A 24,531-nucleotide genomic window follows, 5' to 3' on the forward strand; every position below is an offset into this window, starting at 1 on the left:
GAAGTAGAGGAGGAAGAAGAGGGAGAGGAAAGAGGAAGAAGTAGAAGAAGAGGAGGAGGAGGGGAGGGGAAGGGGATGGGGAGGAGGAAGAAGAAGAGGGAGAGGGAGAGGAAGAGGGAAGTGAAGAGGAAGGAGGAGGAGAGGAAGGAAGAGGAAGAGGAGGAGGAGGAGGACGACTCTTTCCGCCTTCCCACGGGAGACCCCCAAGGCACAGAAGTCCCAGCTTTTGTCCGGAATGCAGTGACCTGCCGGTGAGTTGGGTTCATACGACTTGTGAATCCTCTCTCCCCGTCCCTCCCCGTCCCTCCCTCTCCCCCCTCTCCCTTCCTTAGCCAAGGCTTGAACTCGCCAAGCTGTGCAGTCCTCCACCCGCTGCCTTCCGCGCTTTCCAAGTCCAGCTTCAGGGCGTTGTGCGAAGGCGGCCAGCGTGGCTGTGACCCTCGTCTCCGGGCCGACTGTCCACCCAAGCCTCGCGCGCAATAAATTGAATGAATAAAATAATAAATTTTTAAAATGTCCGCCTTCCACGCGGCCACCTGTGGGTTTCCTCCCCCCACCCCACCCCGGGCCCCGGCCCGGTTCAGGCAACCATCGTAAACCCAGGCCGGTTGCTAAGTGTACCAATTTGGACTGTGTAATGTACGGATGCTGCGAGAGCCCTAGGCCGTAAGTCGTTCTTTTTATTGCTGTTGTAACTTCAAACGGTCAGTAAACGAGTGGTTATAACCTGAGGACTACCCGGAATGCAATTGGAGTGGGAAATGCATCCTGACAACTGGAAGACACCCCCCACCACCACCACCAAGCAGCTGCTCCGCTTTGGCTGACCGAGGCCCTCGGTGCACGGAGCTGGTCCTTTTGCCGACCGGAAGGGACACCGCCTGTGGTTAAAGCCAAGCCACCTCGGCAATCTTCGGCCCAGGGCGCACGGGGGCTCCTGTGGTCAGCTGGTCAGTTTTGCCTTAAAAGATGAAGGGAATAAAACCTGTTGTTGTTGTTGTTAGTTGCGAAGTTGTGTCCGACCCATCGCGACCCCACAGACAACATTCCTCCAGACCTTCCTGTCCTCTACCATAGGTAAAAGGTAAAGGTTCCCCCGCACGCGCGTGCTAGTCGTTTCCGACTCTAGGGGCCGGTGCTCATCTCCGTTTCAAAGCCGAAGAGCCAGCGCTTGTCCGAGGACGTCTCCGTGGTCATGTGGCCGGCATGACTAGATGCCAAAGGCGCACGGAGCGCTGTTACCTTCCCACCATAGCGGTCCCTATTTTTCTACTTGCATTTTTTTTACGTGCTTTCGAACTGCTAGGTTGGCAGAAGCTGGGACGAGTAACAGGCGCTCACTCTGTTACGCGGCACTCGGGATTCGACCCGCCAAACTGCCGACCTTCTGATCGACAAGCTCAGCGTCCTAACCCACTGACCCACTGCGTCCCTTGTCCTCTACCATGGACAGTACCAAATGGACAGTACCAAAAGGAAAAAAAAACAAAAAAACAAAAACCGGGTGAGACCAGGTCGAAGAGATCGGACAGGAGCCAGAGAAGCCTGGGGCAGGAAGGGACCTTAGAGGTCTTCTAGTCCAACCCTCTGCTCAAGCATAGGGCAGGGGTCCGCAACCTTGAGCACTTTAAGACTTGTGGACTTGTCTATGCTGGCTGAGGGATTCCGGGAGCTGAAATCCACAAGTGCTCAAGGTTGCGGACCCCTGCCCTATGCCATTTCAGACCGGGAGACTGGACAGTGGGGAAGCACCCACAACCTCCGGTGGCAAGCAGTTCCACTGGCTAATTGTCCTCCCCGTTAGGAAGTTTCTCCTGAATTCCAGGTTGCTTCTCTCCTCGATGAGTTTCCATCCTTCCCTGTCCTGCTTTCAGGGGCTTTGGAAATTAAGAGGACCTTCCCCACTTCTTTGTGGCAGCCCCTCAAATGTGCTATCGTGTTTGCCCCCCTAGTCCTTCTTTTCGTTAAACGAGACATAACCGGCTTCTTTCTGGTATGTTTTCGTCTCCAGGCCTTTAATCATCGTAGTTGCTCTTCTCTCCACTCTTTCCAGAATGTCAGCATCTATTGTTTATTTTTATTTTTTTTGTATTGTGGCAAACCAGAACTGGAGCCAGTGGTCCAAGCGTGGCCTTGCACAAGACAATCACAAAGCCTGCCTCGAGTTTGGAAGAGCTTGCATCCCATCTGCAGGAGGAAGGGACTGCAGAGTAGGTCAAAAAAGTCAAGATGGCGGCCACGGCAGTGGCATGAAAAGCTCTGCTCCTTTATTTAGCCTGTGTGGCAGGTTCAAAGGTGGTGCTTCTGTGTAGACCCCAGCCCCTGGAACAGGGATGGGCCACTACGGCAACTTTAGCACCTGTGGACTTCAACTCCCAGAATTCCTTCTGGGAATTGAAGTCCACAGGTCCTAAAAGAGTGACCGATCCCTGGCGTAGGAATTAATCTTCTTCCTGAATATTCTGCAACGGGCAGAAAGTTGCAGAGAATGCTCTGAAATGGCGGCCACCCCACTTGGCAACACAGGAACGTGGATGGATTCGCACACGCATCTGTTTTCCCATCCACAGGACACCGAGAAATTGTCTTCGGTGGGATGAGAGACCTCACAGCGAGGTGCGGAGAGCAAAAACCATCCAATCCATCAGGCTAGTCCAGCACACCGGTTCCTACCTGCTAGACCTTTGCTAGTCTCCGGGGAGTCTGACTGGTTGGGCTGGAGGCGCCTGGGCAACCCCACCGGTGAAGCTCCGTGGTCTTTTTCCTTGGACCCGGGCACGGGAGGCAGGAGCCCCTGGTCTGCAGCTGGGACGGAGGGCTCGGTCAAGACCGGCGCCTGGTCAACTAGACGCCGTCGTCTCTGCAGGAGCTTCTCAAGCTGATTGTCCACCGGGAGCTTCTTCTGGCTGCCCTTACGTCGGCTGGATGGCTTCCGTGGCCTCCTCGTGGCACTCTGGGGAAGAGAACATCGGGACGGGTGGAGCTGGGCGGACCTGGAGACGCGGTTTGGACTCGGGGGGGGGGAAGGCGCCAGGCTAAAAACCTGGAGACTGGGAGTTCTAAACTTACCTTAGACATGAAAACTGGTTGGAACACTTTGGGCCAATCACCAGGAGACGGTGAGTTCTAGTCCCGCTTTAGCCGTGAAAGGCAACTAGGTGACTTTGGGCCAATCACCAGGAGATGGAGAGTTCTAGTCCCACCTCAGGCAGGAAAGCCGGTTGGGTGACTTTGGGCCAATCACCAGGAGACGGAGAGTTCTAGTCCCGCCTTAGCTGTGAAACCCAACTAGGTGACTTTGGGCCAATCACCAGGAGACGCTGAGTTCTAGTCCCGCCTTAGCCATGAAGCCCAACTAGGTGACTTTGGGCCAATCACCAGGAGATGGAGAGTTCTAGTCCCGCCTTAGCCGTGAAACCCAACTAGGTGACTTTGGGCCAATCACCAGGAGACGGAGAGTACTAGTCCCGCCTTAGCCATGAAGCCCAACTAGGTGACTTTGGGCCAATCACCAGGAGACGGAGAGTTCTAGTCCCGCCTTAGCCATGAAGCCCAACTAGGTGACTTTGGGCCAATCACCAGGAGATGGAGAGTTCTAGTCCCGCCTTAGCCGTGAAACCCAACTAGGTGACTTTGGGCCAATCACCAGGAGACACTGAGTTCTAGTCCCGCCTTAGCCATGAAGCCCAACTAGGTGACTTTGGGCCAATCACAGGAGATGGAGAGTTCTAGTCCCACCTCAGGCAGGAAAGCCGGTTGGGTGACTTTGGGCCAATCACCAGGAGACGGTGAGTTCTAGTCCCGCCTTAGCCATGAAAGCCGGTTGTGGCTTGGCTCTTGCAGCCAATTGGCGCTGGAGGCGGCAATCAATGTCACCACAATGAAGCGTTTTGGCCACTTTCCACAGTCCTGCCCACTGGCAGACGAGTGGGGGGCTTTGAGGTTCTCCTAATGTATTTTGAGGGACCCTTCGCCGCTTTCTTGGTTCCCCCAACCGAGTGAGTTGCGAAGGTTCCTGCGGTGCCCTCATCTCCTGCCGCCCCAAGCAGGTAGTCCTCAATTTACAACCTCAAGTGACCCCCCCCCAAAAAAAATCTGTTGCTACACCAGAGACATTCGTTAAGTGAGCTTTGCCCCCATTTTATGACCATTTTGGCCCCAGCTGTTAAGGGAATCACTGCGGTTGTTAAGTTAGTGACACGGTCGTTAAGCGAATCTGGCTTCCACCCTTGACTTTGCTTGTGGCAGAAGGGGAATCGCCACGACCGTCATTAGCGTGATTCGGTGGTCCAGCGTCTGAATTTTGATCCCGGCGCCCTGCGGATGTCGTGTGAAAATGGGTCACAAGTCACTCTTTTCAGCCCCCTTGTAACGTCGGACGCTAAACAAACCATCAGAAATTGTGGACTCCCTGAGTAGGCTGCTACACAAACTGCTTTCACACACACAAACCCACAAACGGCTCTCACCAAGAGTTCTTGCAGCTCCACGGCCGCGCTCCTCCGCTTGTCCGTCGCAGCAGACGGGGGCTAAGAGAAAAATGGGGGGGGGGAAATCCGGTTAGAGGGCGCTTCGCTGGGACACCGTTTCAAAAAGGAGCCCTGAGGGGATCCACCCGTGGCAGGATTGGGTCCACTCCACAATCCACAGGGGTTGCCACCCTTCTCGCAATTCCTCAGCCCCCCCCCCTCCCTGTGCAGAAGAGGACATGAAATGCAGGCAGTCCTCGGCTTACAACGGCGCATTCAGTGCCCGTTCAAAGTTACAACGGGCCTGGGAAAAAGGACCGTTTGGTTCACACAACCATTGCAGCGTCCCTGCGGTGGCGTGATCGAAACCCAAGATGCTTGGCAACGGACTTGTATTTATGATGGCCGCGGCGTTCCTGGGGTGTGTGTGTGTCACGTGATCCCCTTTGCCTTTGGCTGAGGCCTGATCCGAGCGGAGGTCTCCTGCTGCCCACAGGGAGAGGATGAATTGGCCCTCCAATTTACTAGTCAATTGGTATTTCCTAATATGCAGGCTGTCCTCGATTTACGACGGTTCATTTGTTGACCCTTCAAAGTTGCAATGGCACTGGGAAATGGGATTTAGGACCCTTTCTCACACTTACAACCGTTACAGCATCCGCTACGATAACGATATCAAAATTCAAACGCTCGGCAACCGACTCACGTTTATGACGGTCGTGGCGTCCCTGCGGGGGGGGGGGTGTTGCCCTTTGGCGACCCTTTGGCGACCCTCTGACAAGCCGAGTCAAGGCGGGGGGGGGGGGAAATGTGATTCTCTTAACGACTGGGTTGCTAAAATTGACAGCCGCAGGGATTCACTCAAGAACTGAGTGGTCAAATGGGGCAAGGCTCACTTTGCAAGTGTCTCGCTTAGCAACGTGTTGGGCTCAACTGTGGCCGTAAGTCGAGGACTGCCTGAATTGGCCGAGCCTAGATGGGATTTTGTGGGCGCCTTGACTGCTTCCACCCCCTGCCTTTCCCCTCCGGCCCACGAACCCCTCGCTGGCCTCGCCTTACCTGGGAGGGGGGCTCGCCCCCCCGCCTCACTGGCCGCAGTGCCACTCCGCCCTTGATCCGGGCCATCATCTCCTCCAGGGCTCTGGCCGCGGCCTCGTCCGAGCGGAGGTCTCCTGCTGCCCACAGGGAGAGGAGGAATCGGCCCTCCCATTACTAGTAAGTCAGTATTTCCTAATACAGTATATAGGCTGTCCTCGACTTATGACGGTTCATTTAGTGACCATTCAAAGTTGCAACGGCGCTCAGAAATGGGATTTAGGACCCTTTCTCACACTTACGACCGTTGCAGCCTCCCACACGGTCAGGATGTCAAAATTCAGACGCTCGGCAACCGACTCGCGTTTTTGACGGTCGCGGTGTCCCTGGGGGCGAGGGGGGGGTAACACGATCCCCTTTTGTGACCTTCTGACAAGCAAAGTCAAATGGGGGAAGCCCGAGTCACTTCACAGCCGGGTGACTGATTTAGCCACTGCAGTGATTCACTTAACAACTGGGGCAAGAAAGGTCGTAAAATGGAACCAAGCTGTTTTCAAAACTGTCTCGCTTAGCAACAGAAATGTGGGGCTCATTTGCGGTCCTAGGTCGAGGACTATCTGTACTGTCTGAAAACAGTATTGGGGGCCAGGCGCAGGGGGTCCCAGCTCTCCCCGTGCCCACTTACCCCTTTTCACCTGCTGGGCGCCTCTCCTCTCCCGGAGGGCCACCAGGGGGCTGCAGGGGCAGAGAAAGGGGGAAGGTGAAGCTTTTTCAGGGGTTCCCTCCCCCCCCCCCGTTCCAGCTGGGGTCCAGCTGCCCTGTCCTGCAGCCCCCTCCCCTCGCAGAACTTCGCCAACCACTCCTGGCCACTGGGGGGCAGCACCTGGGGCTCCTGTCTGCTCCCAAAGAGCAAGCTGCTTGCAGGAGTGGATAGGGCACCACTAGGAAATCTTCTCTCCAGGGACTCTGGGGAGCTACAGGCAGGCCTCGACTTACGACTGTTCATTTAGTGACCATTGGAAGATGCAACCGCCCTCAAAAAAGGGACTTAGGACCAGTTTTCAACTTCCCACCATTGCGGCCTGTCTGTCATCTCGGGGTCAAAATTCGGATGCCGGGCAACTATTTGTGACGGTTACACCTCTTGGGGTCAGGTGGTCTCCTTTTGCGACCCGCAGTCGATGGGAGAAGCCGGATTCACTTCACAACTGCGTGACTCGCTTAACGACTGCAGGGATTGGCTTGAAAACGACGGCGGGAAAAGTCGTAAAGTGGGGCAAAAGGCACTTAACAACTGTCTCGCTTAGCAACGGAAATTTTTAGTAACCTGGTCGTTAAGTGAATATGGCTTCCCTCGTTGACTCTGCTTGTCAGAAGGTCACCAAAGGGGATCACGTGACCCCTGGGGAGGCTGCGACCGTCGTAAGTAGGAATCAGCTGCCAAATATCCGAATTGTGACTAAATTGACAACGGAGAAGATGTTGCAATGGCTGGAAGGGTGGAAAAGCGAGCCTTAGTCACTTGTTTCATTGCCCGTTGTCATTTTGAACGGTCACTAAACAGAACACTTGCAATTCGAGGACCAGCTGCAGAACTTTGCCGACGTTGCTGCCTTCCGGGTGGGAGGAAACCAGCCCCTCCCTCTTCCCGGAAGCTGCCAGCCCCCTTTTCTAGGGATGGGGGGGGTCAGAGACTTACTCCGCCTTTGCAGGGAAGGTGGGAGGTGGCAGAGGGGGTGGAGGGGGAACCGGGACCACCGGGGTCTCCTCCGGGGCGTCGGGCGGCTGAGCCCCCTCCTCCAGGGCTTTCACTGCAAGAGAAGGCAGAGTTTAGGAGGCCGGCCCTCCTGCACGTTGCTTTCTGTGGGGTTAGGACCCAGCCGAGGGGGGGGTGTTCTTGCCTCGTTGGCAGCTATTTATTGGGGTCCCCCTGTCCTCCTTTACCAAATCTCAGGTACCAATATTTTTAGAATATTTTTAGCTTGGTGCTTGATGCTCTCTGAGCTGGGTGGTTTCCTTGCCACGTTTCATTCTTTTGCAGAGAGGAGGAGGAGGAGGAGGAGGAGGAGGAGGAGGAGGAGGACTCCTTCATGTTCTCTGAGCTTAGTGGCTTTCTTGCAGATGTTTGATTACCAAACTAGGTAATAGCATCAGGGCTAGAAGGGAGTAGGGTTTGCAGAGAGGAGGAGAAGGAGGAGGGAAAGGAGGAGGAGGAGGAGGAGGAGGAGGAGGAGGACTGTGGGGTCTTTGATGTCTCTGAGCTGGGTGGATTCCTTGCAGACATTTCATGACCCAACTAGGCAACATCATCAGTGCTAGAGGGAGGGTGTTTGTGGAAAGGAGGAGGAGGAGGAGGAAAATGACTTTGGCCTCCTTGGTGCTCTCTGAGCTGGGTGGTTTCCTTGTTGACATTTCATTCCTCAACGATCGCACTGAGGATGTTGCCTACTTGGGTCACGAAATGTCTCCAAGGAAACCACCCCGCTCAGAGGGCACCACGGACCCCTCAAGCCTCGCCCACGGGGATGGAGCCCAAACTCTAAGCTGGCCTGAAGTGGCCTTCCCACAACAAGCCAGGCTGAAGTGTCATCGCCCAGCTTGTGGTTCAGCAAGAGGACTTGGTGTCTTCTCCTCTTTCGCATCTCCTTTCCCCAAAATTCTTTGGACTCCACGCCAGACCAGCAAACCTCTGACCTTTTTGCTCCAGGCTGGCGCATTTCTCCTCCGCCCGGAGAAGCCGCTCCTCCAGGTGTGCCTTTCCTTCCTCTGCTGTGGCCAACCTTGTCTGCAACCTGGCCAGCTCCCCTGGCAGTGCCCGTTCCGCCAACTGGGTCTCCAGATCCTTCACCTGCAGGAGTCCAAAGCTTGCAGCTGAATCCCTGGGCAGAAGGTCCCCCAGGACAGGAAGGCTAGGGATGTCCACCTAGGATGGGGGTCTTCCAACCTGGCCCTTTGATGACTTGTGGATTTCAACTCCCAGAATTCCTCAGCCAGTGTGATATAGACTTTAAGAGGAGTGGACTTCAACTCCCAGAATTCCTCAGCCAGCATGCCTAGCTGAGGAATTCTGGGAGTTGAAGTCCACAAGTCATCAAAGGGCCAAGTTGGAAGACCCCTATATAGTAGACTTTAAGAGGAGTGGACTTCAACTCCCAGAATTCCTCAGCCAGCGTGCCTAGCTGAGGAATTCTGGGAGTTGAAGTCCACAAGTCATCAAAGGGCCAAGTTGGAAGACCCCTGATCTAGTAGGACCAGAAACAAGGGTCTTCTCGTGCTGGCCCCCTCTTTATGGAGCTTCATCCCCCTTCTAGTGCAATTGGCCCCCACCTGCTTGCTCTTTCTACAGGTGCTGAAGATGTGGTTTCCTCAGCAGCCCTGGGGACCACGAATGGAGATGGAGCCCAACAGATGGTTGATGTGGTTGTCGTACTGAGGATGGGGGTGTTTGGCGGTTATTGAGTTGTGGGTTTATTAATGTTGTAAGCCAAGGGTCTCCAATCTTGGCAACTTTAAGGCTTGTGGACTTCAACTCCCAGAATTCCCCAGCCAACTTGGCAATTTGAAGGCTTGTGGACTTCAAGTGCCAGAATTCCCAGTTGCCAAAGCTGGAGACCTCTGTTGTAAGTCAATGTTGAATTGGGTGGCCACGTAGATTTGTTTAATTTTATTTATTACCTTCCCCCCTCCCCAATTCTATAACAGCCTGGGAGAAAACCAAAGAGGCAGGCTTTGTCAGTGAAGACTCAAGGCAGCTTGTCATTCCAAGGGGCTAGTCCCTGGTGCCTACTTGGGTCCCGTTGGCCTTCAGACCCCATTGCAACCCATTCCGAATCTTGCTCCGTCTGCTCCCCTCTCCCACTCTGTTTTTCTGCTTGGTTTTTGAAGGGAGAGGGAAGGGAGAACCCCGAGGTCCCGAAGCTCACTTTGGCCTCGTGCTCCATCTTCGCTTCCTCCAACTGCCGGGTCATCTGGCCCACTTGCTCCAAGGCCTGGAGCAGCTGGGCCTCCGCTCCGACATTCTGCATCAGGATCAGGCTCTGGCGGTTGGCCTCCTTCTGCTTCAGCAGCATCTGTCGAGGGAGGAGAGCTGGGTGAGCGGTCCCGGGTGCTCTCTGAGTTGGGGGGGGGGGGGTTCTTGCAGATGTTTCATGGCCCAACTAGGGTACTTCATCAGTGCTAGAAGGGAGGAGGGTTTACGGAGAGGAGGAGGAGGAAGAGGAAGGACTGTGGGGTCCCTGGTGCTCTATGAGCTGGGTGGTTTCCTTGCAGGCGTTTCATGACCTAACTAGGGAACATCATCAGTGCTAGAAGGGAGTGGTGAGTGAGGAGAAGGAGGAGGAGGAGGAGGAGGAGGAGGAGGAGGAGGAGGAGGAGGAGGAGGAGGAGAACTGTGGGGTCTTTGGTGCTCTCTGAGCTGGGTTGTTTTCTTGCAGACGGTTCATGACCCAACTAGGGAACCTCATCAGTGCTAGAAGGGAGGAGGAGGAGGAGGAGGAGGAGGAGGAGGAGGAGGAGGAGGAGGAGGAGGAGGAGGACTATGGGGTCCTTGGGGCTCTCTGAGCTGGGCTGTTTCCTTGCAGGCGTTTCATGACCCAACTAGGGAACCTCATCAGTGCTAGAAGGGAGTGGGGTTTGCAGAGGGAGGAGGAGGAGGAGGAGGAGGAGGAGGAGGAGGAGGAGGAGGACTATGGGGTCCTAGTGCTCTCTGAGCTGGGTGGTTTCCTTGCAGACGGTTCATGACCCAACTAGGGAACCTCATCAGTGCTAGAAGGGAGTGGGGTTTGCAGAGGGAGGAGGAGGAGGAGGAGGAGGAGGAGGAGGAGGAGGAGGAGGAGGAGGAGGAGGAGGAGGACTATGGGGTCCTTGGGGCTCTCTGAGCTGGGCTGTTTCCTTGCAGGCGTTTCATGACCCAACTAGGGAACCTCATCAGTGCTAGAAGGGAGTGGGGATTGCAGAGGGAGGAGGAGGAGGAGGAGGAGGAGGAGGAGGAGGAGGAGGAGGACTGTGGGGTCCTAGTGCTCTCTGAGCTGGTTGGTTTCCTTGCAGACGGTTCATGACCCAACTAGGGAACCTCATCAGTGCTAGAAGGGAGTGGGGTTTGCAGAGGGAGGAGGAGGAGGAGGAGGAGGAGGAGGAGGACTGTGGGGTCCTTGGTGCTCTCTGAGCTGGGTGGTTTCCTTGCAGACGGTTCATGACCCAACTAGGGAACCTCATCAGTGCTAGAAGGGAGTGGGGTTTGCAGAGGGAGGAGGAGGAGGAGGAGGAGGAGGAGGAGGAGGAGGAGGAGGAGGAGGACTATGGGGTCCTTGGGGCTCTCTGAGCTGGGCTGTTTCCTTGCAGGCGTTTCATGACCCAACTAGGGAACCTCATCAGTGCTAGAAGGGAGTGGGGTTTGCAGAGGGAAGAGGAGGAGGAGGAGGAGGAGGACTGTGGGGTCCTAGTGCTCTCTGAGCTGGGTGGTTTCCTTGCAGACGGTTCATGACCCAACTAGGGAACCTCATCAGTGCTAGAAGGGAGTGGGGTTTGCAGAGGGAGGAGGAGGAGGAGGAGGAGGAGGAGGAGGAGGAGGAGGAGGAGGAGGAGGAGGAGGAGGACTATGGGGTCCTAGTGCTCTCTGAGCTGGGTGGTTTCCTTGCAGACGGTTCATGACCCAACTAGGGAACCTCATCAGTGCTAGAAGGGAGTGGGGTTTGCAGAGGGAGGAGGAGGAGGAGGAGGAGGAGGAGGAGGAGGAGGAGGAGGAGGTGGTGGAGGAGGAGGAGGAGGAGGAGGAGGAGGAGGAGGAGGAGGAGGAGGAGGACTATGGGGTCCTTGGGGCTCTCTGAGCTGGGCTGTTTCCTTGCAGGCGTTTCATGACCCAACTAGGGAACCTCATCAGTGCTAGAAGGGAGTGGGGTTTGCAGAGGGAGGAGGAGGAGGAGGAGGAGGAGGAGGAGGAGGAGGAGGAGGAGGACTGTGGGGTCCTAGTGCTCTCTGAGCTGGTTGGTTTCCTTGCAGACGGTTCATGACCCAACTAGGGAACCTCATCAGTGCTAGAAGGGAGTGGGGTTTGCAGAGGGAGGAGGAGGAGGAGGAGGAGGAGGAGGTGGAGGAGGAGGAGGAGTAGGAGGAGGAGGACTGTGGGGTCCTTGGGGCTCTCTGAGCTGGGCTGTTTCCTTGCAGGCGTTTCATGACCCAACTAGGGAACCTCATCAGTGCTAGGAGGTCTTGCTCTCAATTTACTGCATATTCAAGTAACTCGCCCTGTCAGTTTTGGTGAGAGGGATGTTGGAGGTCCTTGGGTTGGGTTGACCCATTTGTTCCACCGGTTAATTGTCCTGTCAGGAAATTCCTCCTGAGTTCCAGGTTGCTTCTCTCCTTGATGAGTTTCCATCTGTTGCTCCTTGTCCTGCCTTCTTCAGCGGCTTTGGAGAAGAGGTGGACCCCCTCCTCTTTTTTATGGCAGCCCCTCAGATATTGGAAGACTGCTATCGTGCACCCCCCTACTCACCGGTCTCAGCTGTTTGTGCCCTTGAGAGCTTTCAGACACCCACAAATTCCTCTCCCGGAGTCTAAACAGAGGCATGCCCGGCCAGAACTGGGGTCCCACCTGATGGGCGAAGATTTCCGCTTGCTGCCTCCGTTTCTCCTCCACGTCCAACTGCAGCGACATCCTGTCATACTCTTCGCTGACCAAAAGGGATGCTGGGCGGGTTACAGAAGAAACAGGCGTCAGGTCTGGGTCTACCCGGGTCAGATCCAACCCAAAGGAACCCTTTGGAGTTTGACAAGAGAATCTCTTTCAAAAGAGAAGCGCTCCATGGATTTTTCCCTGTAGTTTTCATCCGTCGCTTCCCACAGAAAGGAATTCTGCCAGAATAATATTTTATCAATACTCTTCACTCCCCAACAGTGATGAAGGAGGCCTAATGCCTACTCGTGTTTTTACTATTAGCTATTACAGTATTATAATCACCAGGAGACGGCGGGTTCTAGTCCTGCCTTAGACATAGATATGAAAATCAGCTGGATGACTTTGGGCACCAGGAGGCGGTGAGTTCTAGTGCCACCTTAGACACAGATATGAAAGCCAGCTGGGTGACTTTGGGCCAATCACCAGGAGACAGTGAGGTCAAGTCCTGCCTTAAGCATGAAAGACAACTGGGTGGCTTTGGGCCAATCACCAGGAGATGGTGAGTTCTAGTACAGCCTTAAGCATGAAAGACAACTGGGTGACTTTGGGTCAATCACCAGGAGACGGTGAGTTCTAGTGCCGCCTTAGACATAGATATGAAAGCCAGCTGGGTGACTTTGGGTCAATCACCAGGAGACGGTGAGTTCTAGTGCCGCCTTAGACATAGATATGAAAGCCAGCTGGGTGACTTTGGGCCAATCACCAGGAGACAGTGAGGTCAAGTCCTGCCTTATGCATGAAAGACAACTGGGTGACTTTGGGTCAATCACCAGGAGACGGTGAGTTCTAGTGCCGCCTTAGACATAGATATGAAAGCCAGCTGGGTGACTTTGGGCCAATCACCAGGAGACAGTGAGTTCTAGTGCCGCCTTAGACACAGATATGAAAGCCAGCTGGGTGACTTTGGGCCAATCACCAGGAGATGGTGAGTTCTAGTACAGCCTTAAGCATGAAAGACAACTGGGTGACTTTGGGTCAATCACCAGGAGACGGTGAGTTCTAGTGCCGCCTTAGACATAGATATGAAAGCCAGCTGGGTGACTTTGGGCCAATCACCAGGAGACGGTGAGTTCTAGTGCCGCCTTAGACATAGATATGAAAGCCAGCTGGGTGACTTTGGGCCAATCACCAGGAGACGATGAGTTCTAGTGCCGCCTTAGACATAGATATGAAAGCCAGCTGGGTGACTTTGGGCCAATCACCAGGAGACAGTGAGGTCAAGTCCTGCCTTAAGCATGAAAGACAACTGGCTGACTTTGGGTCAATCACCAGGAGACGGTGAGTTCTAGTGCCGCCTTAGACACAGATATGAAAGCCAGCTGGGTGACTTTGGGCCAATCACCAGGAGATGGTGAGTTCTAGTACAGCCTTAAGCATGAAAGACAACTGGGTGACTTTGGGTCAATCACCAGGAGACGGTGAGTTCTAGTGCCGTCTTAGACATAGATATGAAAGCCAGCTGGGTGACTTTGGGCCAATCACCAGGAGACGGTGAGTTCTAGTGCTGCCTTAGACATAGATATGAAAGCCAGCTGGGTGACTTTGGGCCAATCACCAGGAGACGGTGAGTTCTAGTGCCGCCTTAGACATAGATATGAAAGCCAGCTGGGTGACTTTGGGCCAATCACCAAGGAGACGGTGAGTTCTAGTGCCGCCTTAGACATAGATATGAAAGCCAGCTGGGTGACTTTGGGTCAATCACCAAGGAGACGGTGAGTTGTAGTGCCGCCTTAGACATAGATATGAAAGCCAGCTGGGTGACTTTGGGCCAATCACCAGGAGACAGTGAGGTCAAGTCCTGCCTTAAGCATGAAAGACAACTGGGTGACTTTGGGTCAATCACCAGGAGACGGTGAGTTCTAGTGCCGCCTTAGACACAGATATGAAAGCCAGCTGGGTGACTTTGGGCCAATCACCAGGAGATGGTGAGTTCTAGTACAGCCTTAAGCATGAAAGACAACTGGGTGACTTTGGGTCAATCACCAGGAGACGGTGAGTTCTAGTGCCGCCTTAGACATAGATATGAAAGCCAGCTGGGTGACTTTGGGCCAATCACCAGGAGGCGGTGAGTTCTAGTGCCGCCTTAGACACAGATATGAAAGCCAGCTGGGTGACTTTGGGCCAATCACCAGGAGATGGTGAGTTCTAGTACAGCCTTAAGCATGAAAGACAACTGGGTGACTTTGGGTCAATCACCAGGAGACGGTGAGTTCTAGTGCCGCCTTAGACACAGATATGAAAGCCAGCTGGGTGACTTTGGGCCAATCACCAGGAGACAGTGAGGTCAAGTCCTGCCTTAAGCATGAAAGACAACTGGGTGACTTTGGGTCAATCACCAGGAGACGGTGAGTTCTAGTCTCGCCTTAGACCCGGAAAGCCGAGTGAAGAACAGAATTGCTTTGCAGGATTAGACCCAGATCGAGGGGACAAATAGGTAGAAAGTTGAGTCTCAAACTCGCCTTGTTTGACCCTCTTCAACATCTTCTGACTGTGTTCCTCCAAAACCTTCAGAGACTGCTTCTCAGCACACTCCTCCTCTAGCTTTGTTCGACACAAAAAAAGGGGGGGGGGCAGGAAGCAAGCAAGAAAAAATAAAAACGATATCCTTTTCATAGCTTCCCACTCAGAAAATGTATAGAACGTTAAGAAATTGTAAAGTTTTTAAAAAGGAGGCCTCACTTCACCAGAAGGAAGTTGCCCACGTTCCCCCACCCGTGTTAAATCTGGTTTGAGGAGCGACTCAGGTAACGGGTCAAAAGTCTTTCTGGGGCCAAGTCAGCTTTGCTTCCGAGGGAGGACCATCTGAGATGGGATCCCTGGATCTCCTCGGGCATCTAGAACCTCCCTTTGTCTGCCCCCTTAAACCTCTAGGCCAGGATTTCTCAGCCTGGGCCCCTTTAAGATGGGTGGACTTCAACTCCCAGAATTCCCCAGCCAGCCATGCTGGCTGGGGAATTCTGGGAGCTGAAGTCCACCCCTCTTAAAGGAGACCAGGTTGAGAAACCCCACGGCAGGCACCAATCCATCCTACCTGATGCTGGAGCTTTTCCACATGAGCCTGGAGGTCCTTCACCTGGCCGGTCAGTTCCTTCCTCTGCTCCAGCAGCCAGGAGACCTTGAGTTGAAGGTCTGGAGGAAGGAAGACCCTGTTTTCTGGTAGAAGCATCTGGGACCGAGGAGGGCCCACCACTCAGCGCCTCCTTCCCTTCTTGGAGGTCAGGAGGATGCTAGGCTGGTGGGCCTCGGACCTTCTCGTTTTGAAGAACAAAGCAGCTTTTTTTCCCTTTCCAAAAACGGGGAGGGCGTCATTTGGATTGCTAGGGGCTGGCCTGGCACAGAGCTAAGGAAAACACCATATCAAGCTCTGGAAGAAAGAAAGGAAAAGGAAAGAGAGAGAGAGAGAGAGAGAGAGAGAGAGAGAGAGAGAGAGAGAGAGAAAGAAAGAGAAAAAGAAAGAAAGGAAGGAAGGAAGGAAGGAAGGAAGGAAGGAAGGAGAAAGAGGAGAAACAAAGAAAGAGGAGAAAGAAGGTAGGAAGGGAGAGAGGAAAGAAGAAAGGAAAAGGAAGAAGGAAGGAATGAAGAAAGGAAAGAGAAGAAAGAGAATGAAAGGGAGGGAGGAGAATAGAAAAAGGGGAAAGAAGGGAGAAAGGGAGAGGAAAGGAAGGAAGGAAGGAAAGGAGGGAGGGAGGGAGGATAGAAAAAGGGAAGAGAGGAGAAAGAAGGGAGAAAGGGAGAAGGAGGAAGGAAGGAAGGGAAGCATGAAGAAGAAAGACAAGGAGGGAGGGAGGGAGGGAGGGAGAAAGGAAAGGAGGGAGGGAGGAAGAAAAAAAGGAAGGAAGAAAATGGCGAAGGAAGGAACGGGCGTGGTCCTAAGGCTATTATTCCGTTCACCTTCCGTGCTCTTTACTTTTTATTATTTTATTATTTTTTATTTATTTATTTATTTATTTATTTATTTATTTATTTATTTATTTATTTATTTATTTATTATTTTATTACATTAGTAGACTTCGCTTCTCCCCCTCCCCCCGGCCTCCCCCGCAGCACATCCACTCTCTTAAGGGTCTCCGGACTGCCAGAGGGGTCTTTTTCCCCTGGGCAGAAGAGAGGAGGAGGAGGAGGAGGAGGAGGAGGTCTCCCTGCCTCACCTTTCACCTGCTGAAGGCACCTGCCCATCGGATCCAGCCCAGAGTCAGCAGCGGCACCTTCTCCTCCGCCGCCACTCAAGCCCGACGGGTCCAGCCCGGGCAGCAGCGCCAGGCTGATCCGCTGCAGCTTCTGGTTCTCCCTGCTGACCTGTGGAGGTGGAGAGGAGGTGGCAGAGCTTTGATGGGGAGGGGTCCTCCCGGGCCCTCGGTCGGAGGGACCCCTCCTCACCTGGATGGCAAAGGCCTCTGCCTGCTCCCGGCAGGTCTTCTCAATTGCGTACTCCATTTCCATGGTGGACAACTCGGCTAAGAGGGCTTGAGAAGCTGGGAGTGGAAAGAGCGAGACAAAGGTGTGTGTGTGTGTGGGGGGGGTTAGAGCAAGCCCCCCCCAAAAAATCTAGGAACCCTCATCAGGGGGGCCCAAGCTGTTCCACCGGTTAATTGTCCTCGCTGTCAGAAAGTTTCTCCTTAATTCCAGGTTGCTTCTCTCTTGGATCAGTTGCCAACCGTCGTTTCTCGTCCTTCCCTCGGGTGCCTTGGAGAATAACGTGACCCCCCCTCTTCTTTGTGGCAGCCCCTCAAATACTGGAACACGGCTATCGTGTCACCCCTATTTCTTCTCTTCTTTAGACTGGCCAAACCCAAGTCCCGCAGCCGTTCTTTGTAGGCCTTGGATCATGTCATCCTTCTTTGGGTTAAACTACGTACCCAAGTTGGTATTAGTCATGGGCCTGAATTTTTAGATGGGGAGAAATGAAAAAAAAAAACAACCCCATCTTGGAGAACTGCTCATTTCTCCTCCACCTGGACCCAGAGATTTTCTTTCTTCCACCCCCAAACCCTGAATCGTCAGCCTTGTGGGTCCTTCCGCTTAGAGAAGCAGAAAAGCAGAGTCTGCGTCTCCGCCTAGACACGTACCTTGCTCAATTTCTGCCATTTTTTCTTTGGTTTCTGCCATTTCCTGGGAAAGGTCCGTCTCCTGTACAAATGAACCAAACTTCACATTGGTCTGCTACTGTATTGGGGTTTTTTTTAAAAAAAATTTTTTTGTTAATTCTGGGAGTTGAGGATCCGCAAGTCTTCAAGTTGCCAAGTTTTGGAGAGTGGTTGATTTGAAGAATTACCCTCAAAGAATCCATGGAGATCCTCAGCCATCCAGGTCACGGTTGTCCCAAAGCTGTTTTTCCAGGAGGCAACTGGACTTTCTTGTTTTTCTTTGAAGATGTTTCGCTTCCCATCCTGGAAGCTTCTTCACTTCTGACTGGACAGGAAAGTCTAGTCGCCTCCTGGAAAAAGCACCTTGGGGACAACCTCAAAGAAGCCAGATTAGGTCGTGCATTCTTTCTGATGCGGCCTCTTCTGAAGATGGGACCGGAGTTGCAGATTCTGGAGAGCAACCTACCTGGTCATCTTCATCTTCCTCCCAATCTGAATCGCTCTCCGATTCCCAAATGACTGCAGGGAAATTCAAAGAAGGTTTAGTCAGAATACAGCTAAAAGGGACCTGGGAGGTCTTCTAGTCCAGCCCCCTGCTCAAGCAAGAAAGCCTATACCATTTGAGACAAGTGGCTGTCCAGTCTCTTCTTAAAAATCTCCAGTGATGGAGCGTTCACAACTTCTGGTGGCAAGTTGTTCCACTGGTTAATTGTCCTCACACTGCTAGGAAGTTTCTCCTTAAATTCCAGGTTGCTTCTCTCCTTGATTAGTTTCCATCCATTTAGCTTTTCTCCTCCTCCTCCTCCTCCTCCTCCTCCTCCTCCTCCTCCTCCTCTCTGCCAACCTCACTCCCTTCTAGCACTGATGATGTTACCCAGGTGGATCATGAAACGTCTGCAAGGAAACCACCCAGCTCAGAGAGCACCAAGGACCCCACAGTCCTCCTCCTCCTCCTCCTCCTCCTCCTCCTCCTCCTCCTCTCTGCCAACCTCACTCCCTTCTAGCACTGATGATGTTACCCAGGTGGATCACGAAACGTCTGCAAGGAAACCACCCAGCTCAGAGAGCACCAAGGACCCCACAGTCGTCCTCCTCCTCCTCCTCCTCCTCCTCCTCCTCCTCCTCCTCTCTGCCAACCTCACTCCCTTCTAGCACTGATGATGTTACCCAGGTGGATCACGAAATGTCTGCAAGAAAACCACCCAGCTCAGAGAGCACCAAGGACCCCACAGTCCTCCTCCTCCTCCTCCTCCTCCCCCCCTCCTCCTGCTCCTCTTCCTCCACACAAACCACATTCCCTTCCAGCACAGATGATTTAACCTACTCCTATCACGAAACGTCTGCAAGGAAACCACCCAGCTCAGGGACCACCAAGGACCCCACAGTTCACAGTTCAGCCCTGAGCCTCAAAGATTCTCTTCCATTTGCTGTTGCGCGTAGTATCCTTTGTGGTCTTGTGACTGCGATCTTTCTGCCCCAGGACCGTCATTCTGGGACTTCCTGTTCTCTTTGGCAGATGAGCAAACGCGCAAGAGGAAGAGACGGTGTCACCAGCCGTCCATGCCCCACGCAAAGGACCCCATCCAGCAGAAACACGCATCCTGATCAAATAGAATAGAACAGAAGCTGGAAGGGACCTTGGAGGTCTTCTAGTCCAGCCCCTCCCCCCCCCACTCAAGCAGAAGAACCTATATACCATCTCAGACAAGAGACTGTCCAGCCTCTTCTTAATAACCTCCAGTGATGGAGCGCCCACGACTTCTGGTGGCCAGCTTTTCCACTGGTTATGTTAGCCCCGTCATTCCCTTTAGAAGCAGGTCAGAATTAGAGCGTCATTCTGACTGGTTAAAAAAACCTCCAGCTGCTTCTGGATTGATCCAAAAGAGCAGCTTAGTGACTTTAATGGAAAAGGATGAAAAATTTTATTTATTTATTTATTTTATTGAATTTATATACCGCCCTTTCCCGAAGGACTCAGGGCGGTTTACAGGGTATAATTTTTAAAACATTAATACAAAAATTAAGACCAATTAATTGAAAATGAACCAACTCCGCCCACCACTGGAGGTTTTCAAGAAAAGACTGGACAGCCGTTTGTCTGGAAGGGTGCTGAGTTTCATGCCTGGGCAGGGGGTTGGACTAGAAGACCTCTAAGGTCCCCTCTATTATTCTCCTATAGCCTTGATGGCAGTGTGAAGGCCTCAGTTGTTCTGTACAGTTGGTCCGTGACTTACAATCATTCATTTAGTGGCTGTTCAGAGTTACAGCACCGCTGGAAAAAAAAAGCGACTTGAGGAGCGTTTTTCATGCTTACGATCCTTGTAGCGTCTCGTGATCCAAATGCTTGGTTCTTATTTACGATGGTCGCCTGCGTCCTTCCGACCAGCAAAGTCAACAGGGGAACTGGACCCATTTAAAGACCATGTTACTAACTTAACAACTGCAGGGATCCACTTAACAACCGTGGCAAGGAAGGTCGCGAAACAGGGCAAAATTCACAATGGTCTCGCTTAGCAACAGAAATTTTTCAGCTCGATTTTGGTCATAAGTCGGGGACTATCTGTCATTGTCCCTTCCTTCCAAAGCTACTCTGCTTTTCTAGAGCAGCCCCCTTACCTCCAAATGGGGTGAAATCAGCCTCTGGACCTTCCATGGGGCAGAGAGACCAGCGGATCTCTCTCTGCCTCTTCTGTCTTCTGTGGGAGTGTCTCCACCGCTCTCTGCCTCTCTGTCTGTCTCTCTCTCTGTGTGTGTCTCTCTGTGTGTCTCTGTCTGTCTCTCTGTGTGTGTGTGTGTGTGTGTGTGTGTGTCTGTCTGTCTGTCTGTCTGTCTGTCTGTCTGTCTGTCTCTCTCTCTCTCTCTCTCTCTCTCTCTCTCTCTCTCTCTCTCTCTCTCTCTCTCTCTCTCTCTCTCTCTCTCGGTGTGTGTGTGTCTCTGTCTTTCTCTCTCTCTGTGTGTCTCTGTCTCTCTCACTGTCTCTCTCTCTCTCTCTGTGTCTGTCTCTCTCTCTCTCTGTCTCTCTGTCTCTCTCTCTCTGTGTGTGTGTCTCTCTTTCTCTCTCTGTGTCTCTCTCTGTCTCTCTGCAGGATGGTCCTCCTCGGCCTTTATCCCTCAGAAGTGAAAGCTGAGCTCTTCCTGCCCAGAAGGTCACATGCTGGATGGATCTTGCCTTCACCACACATGTTTTGCAGAAGTGAAACTCTCCTCCGCCCGCCCCCCCTTCCAAGGAAGAGCAGAATCACCCTTGTGTGGCTGTGTGGCTTGATGTTCTCCAGCAGAAGGTGGCCAGGGAAGGACCTTTCCTTGGGCAGCTGATTGGCCACGGGGAGATCGGTCTCCCGATGAGATGGGCCAGAGAGACGCGCCTGATGTTCTTCTGAAAGAGGTCCTCATCTTGACCCCTTCATGTTGGCTTTGGGTCTCCAGGAGGGCCACCCAGTAGAGAGAATTCCACAGTCAGCTCCCCCCAACTCTTGATTTTCTCCAGCCAGGAAGCTCTGAGGGTTCTGCCACCATCCATGGCCAAAGAGAAGAGGCAATCAAAGCTAAAGGGTGGACCAGGGATGTCCACAATGTATGGATGATAAAACAGAAGCCTTTTTCTTACACAGATAGGCAAAGAAGACGTACCTAAAAATCTGTGGTCACGGTGATGGACCAGGAGCTTCGGCGACACAAAAATAGTGAGAAGACTTTTGGGGAGAAAGTCTGTGCTTGGAAGGGGTCCAAGGTAGCTTTCCCTGCCCCCCCTCCATCCCCACCCCCACCATATTAATTGTGTGAATTAACTTTAGTTCCCCCAGGAGAAAATCTCGGTCACCAAGCATCTCATTCAATCAATCCATCAAAATAGAGCTGGAGGGGACCTTGGAGGTCTTCTAGTCCAGCCCCCCTGCTCAAGCAGGAAACCCAATAGCAGGGGTAGGCAACCTTGGCTCTTTTATGACTCGTGGACTTCAACTCCCAGAATTCCTGAGCCAGCATGGGGGAACTATGGCCCCTTCATGACTCGTGGACTTCAACTCCCAGAATTCCTGAGCCATAATGGGGGAACTATGGCTCTTTTATGACTCGTGGACTTCAACTCCCAGAATTCCTGAGCCAGCGTGGCTCAGCTTGGAAACCTCTCCCTTTCCCCTCAGCGTGGCTGGCTCAGGAATTCTGGGAGTTGAAGTCCACGAGTCATAAAGAGCCGAGGTTGCCAACCCCTGGCCATGGGAATACTGCCACAGTCATAAGTGTGAAAAACGGTCATAAGTCACTGTTCAGTGCCCGTTGTCATGTTGAATGCTCACTATGTCAACTGTTGTAAGCCTAGGAATTTGTCAAGCTTGCAACAGTGTAGGGATGTAAATACGGCTTGTGGCAGTCTGGCCAAGGTATACCCGGAGGAAGATCTCAGATCTTTGTTCATTTTTATTTGGAATCAGGACATTTTGTACTATGCAGTTCCACCGCCCGAACAGTGAGTGGGTGGTGTTTTTTGGAGAGCTGCCGAGCAGAAAATGAAGAGATGGGACTCGGGGACCTTCACAAAATGGAGTTTTGCAAGACGCCTCATCTGCTGACCACAGCTCTCTCCTGAATCAGGGTTTGGACAGACCATGGTTCAGAGGGCCGTGTCGGAGCTGGGATTCCCTTTAGCCTCGCGGGGGTAATATTCGGCCAAGATGCTCTCCGGGATCCGTTTCAGCAGCTCCTTGGGGAAGATCCGCAGCAACTGCCAGCCAATGTCCAGTGACTCAAAGATGGTCCTGTTCTCATAAGCCCCTGGGAGGAACATGCCAGGAATTCATTACAGCGCGGGAAGTTTTATATCGAAATAGCCATAGCGATAGCCCTTAGACTTCTCTACCGCTTCGTACTGCTTTACGGCCCTCTCTGAGCAGATTACAGAGTCAGCCTCTTTGCCCCCAACAATCTGGGTCCTCATTTTATCAACCTCGGAAGGACGGAAGGCTGAGTCGACCTTGAGCCGGTCAGGATTGAACTCCCGGCAGCGGGCAGAGTCAGCCTGCAATGCTGCATTCTCACCGCTGCGCCACCAGAGCACAATCTATCATCTAGGATAGATAGATAGATAGATAGATAGATAGATAGATAGATAGATAGATAGATAGATAGATGATAGACAGACAGAAAGAAGATAGATGAATAGATAGTCAGACATAGACAGAGATAGATAGATGGATAAAGGTAAAGGTAAAGGTTCCCCCGCACATGCGTGCTAGTCGTTTCCGACTCTAGGGGCCGGTGCTCATCTCCGTTTCAAAGCCGAAGAGCCAGCGCTTGTCCGAGGACGTCTCCGTGGTCATGTGGCCGGCATGACTAGACGCCAGAGGCGCACGGAACGCTGTTACCTTCCCACCGTAGTGGTCCCTATTTTTCTACTTGCATTTTTTACGTGCTTTCGAACTGCTAGGTTGGCAGAAGCTGGGACGAGTAACAGGTGCTCACTCTGTTACGCGGCACTCGGGATTTGACCCGCCAAACTGCCGACCTTCTGATAGACAGGCTCAGCGTCCTAACCCACTGAGCCACCGCGTCCCTTATAGATAGATGGATAGAGATAGATAAATAGATAGATAGATAGATAGATAGATAGATAGATAGATAGATAGATAGATAGATAGGTAGGTAGATAGGTAGATAGACAGACAGACAGAGATGATAGATAGATAGATAGATAGATAGATAGATAGATAGATAGATAGATAGATAGATAGATAGATGATAGATAGATAGATAGATAGATAGATGATAGATAGATAGATGATAGATAGATAGATGATATATAGACCTTGGAAGGGTGGAAGGCTGAGTTGACTTTGAGCCGGTCAGGATCGAACTCCTGGCAGCGGGCAGAGTAAGCCTGCAATGCTGCATTCTGTTCTAATTCTAACAAAGTTGGAAGGGACCGTGGAGGTCTTCTAGTCCAACCTCCTGCCCAGGGAGGAGACTTAGTCTAAACCATTCTGGACAAATCTCTTCTTAAAAGCCTCCAGGGATGGAGCACCTACAACTTCCACTCGACTGATGGATTGTCCTCACAGTTAGGAAGTTTCTCCTTCGTTCCGGGCTGCTTCTCTCCTTGATGAGTCTCCATCGGATGCTTCTTCTCCTGCCTTCAGGGGCTTTGGAGAAGAGCTTGACCCTCTCCTCTTCTTTGGGGCAGCCCCTCAAATACTGGAAGGCTGCTATCGTGCCCCCCCTGGTCCTTCTCTTCCTTAGAGCAGACATGCCTGCAACTCCTCGCCCACGGCTTTCTCTCTCACGTACCTTGAGCGATGAACTGCTTCTCAAACTTCTGCAAGAACTCCAGGTAGAGAAGGTCATCGGCTGAGAGGGCCTCTTCCCCCACCACGGCTTTCATGGCCTGAACGTCTTTGCCGATGGCGTAACAGGCATACTGGACGCAAAGGAAGAGGGTCACTCAAAATCAAGGTCATATCAAGAATCGGGGGGGGGGTAAGAAGCCCCCCTGGACAGGGCTGCCTGCCGGACATGTCCCCCCAAAAATAATCAATTTGGTAGTGCTAACCAAGAATGGCACCGGTCGTCCTCAACGGACGACCAAGAGGGAGCCCAAGATTTCCGTTGCTAAGTGAGATATTTGTTAAGTGAGCTTTGCCCCGGTTTTACGACCTTTCTGGGCCTTGGTTGTTAAGTGAATGCCTGTGGTTCTTAAGCTAGTCACACGGTCGTTAAGCGAACCTGGCTTCCCCTATTGACTTTGCGTGTCAGAAGGTCGCGAAAGGGGATCACGTCACACACACACACACACACACACGGGACGCTGCCACCGTCCTAAATATGAGCCGGCTGCCGAGCGTCTGTCTTTCGACTAGGTGACCCCAGGATGCTGCAACGTGAAAAAGGGTCACAAGTCCCTTTTCTCAGCGCCGTTGTAGCTTTGAACGGTCACTAAGTGAATTGTCGTAAGTCGAGGACCGCCTGTATTCTCGCCATTGGCCTTTTGCCGCTCCCAAGAAGCCCATTGTTTTCCAAGCCTGGCTCTGTTCCACAGGGGGTCCCTCCCCTCCCGGGGCCTGAGCTCCCCCCCCTCCCCAACCCCCCCCCCCGCGGCCACCCTGGGTCAGCCCAGAGGCCCACCAATTGATTGGAAACGTCCCCGTGGTCCTTCCGGGTCATGCCTTCCCCAATGGCCGACTTCATCAGGCGGGAGAGAGACGGCAGCACGTTGATGGGCGGGTAGATCTGTGGGCCGAGAAACGGTGCGTCACGAAGGAGCCACAATTGAGGAGTCGGG

General features: G+C 52.9%; 2 protein-coding genes across 7 annotated transcripts in view; both read right to left on the reverse strand.

Moving 5' to 3' along the window:
- Positions 1-40: 40 nt before the first annotated feature.
- LOC308670953 (shootin-1-like) lies at positions 41-20,358 on the reverse strand. 6 transcript variants are annotated; one of them, XM_081332798.1, is made up of 16 exons: positions 19,878-20,358; positions 17,728-17,780; positions 17,244-17,304; positions 16,555-16,649; positions 16,326-16,473; positions 15,209-15,306; positions 14,637-14,718; positions 12,094-12,188; positions 9,428-9,574; positions 8,199-8,352; positions 7,204-7,315; positions 6,190-6,239; positions 5,529-5,641; positions 4,470-4,529; positions 2,674-2,953; positions 41-961 (listed from the first exon to the last, which is right to left on the reverse strand). In XM_081332798.1, exons 1-16 carry the CDS (start codon positions 19,912-19,914, stop codon positions 888-890), a joined length of 1,659 nt encoding a protein of 552 aa, XP_081188924.1. In that variant the 5' UTR covers positions 19,915-20,358; the 3' UTR covers positions 41-887. The 6 variants fall into 6 exon arrangements, with proteins under 6 accessions (XP_081188924.1, XP_081188921.1, XP_081188922.1 ...); XM_081332795.1 differs by having other exon boundaries at positions 11,995-12,188; XM_081332796.1 differs by having other exon boundaries at positions 16,326-16,649.
- A 1,313-nt stretch (positions 20,359-21,671) lies between these two features.
- Positions 21,672-24,531, reverse strand: part of ATP6V1B1 (ATPase H+ transporting V1 subunit B1) — a 42,293-nt gene continuing 39,433 nt past the window's right edge. Inside the window, exons 12-14 of the mRNA XM_081332858.1 lie at positions 24,375-24,479; positions 23,541-23,670; positions 21,672-22,031 (exon numbers count right to left, since the gene is read on the reverse strand). Of these exons, the coding sequence (XP_081188984.1) occupies positions 21,871-22,031; positions 23,541-23,670; positions 24,375-24,479 (396 nt within the window). The 3' untranslated portion in view covers positions 21,672-21,870. The remainder of the gene's footprint in view (positions 22,032-23,540; positions 23,671-24,374; positions 24,480-24,531) is intronic.

The sequence above is a fragment of the Vipera berus genome, assembly GCF_964194415.1.
Source record: "Vipera berus genome assembly, chromosome: 7".
Taxonomy (NCBI): domain Eukaryota; kingdom Metazoa; phylum Chordata; class Lepidosauria; order Squamata; family Viperidae; genus Vipera; species Vipera berus.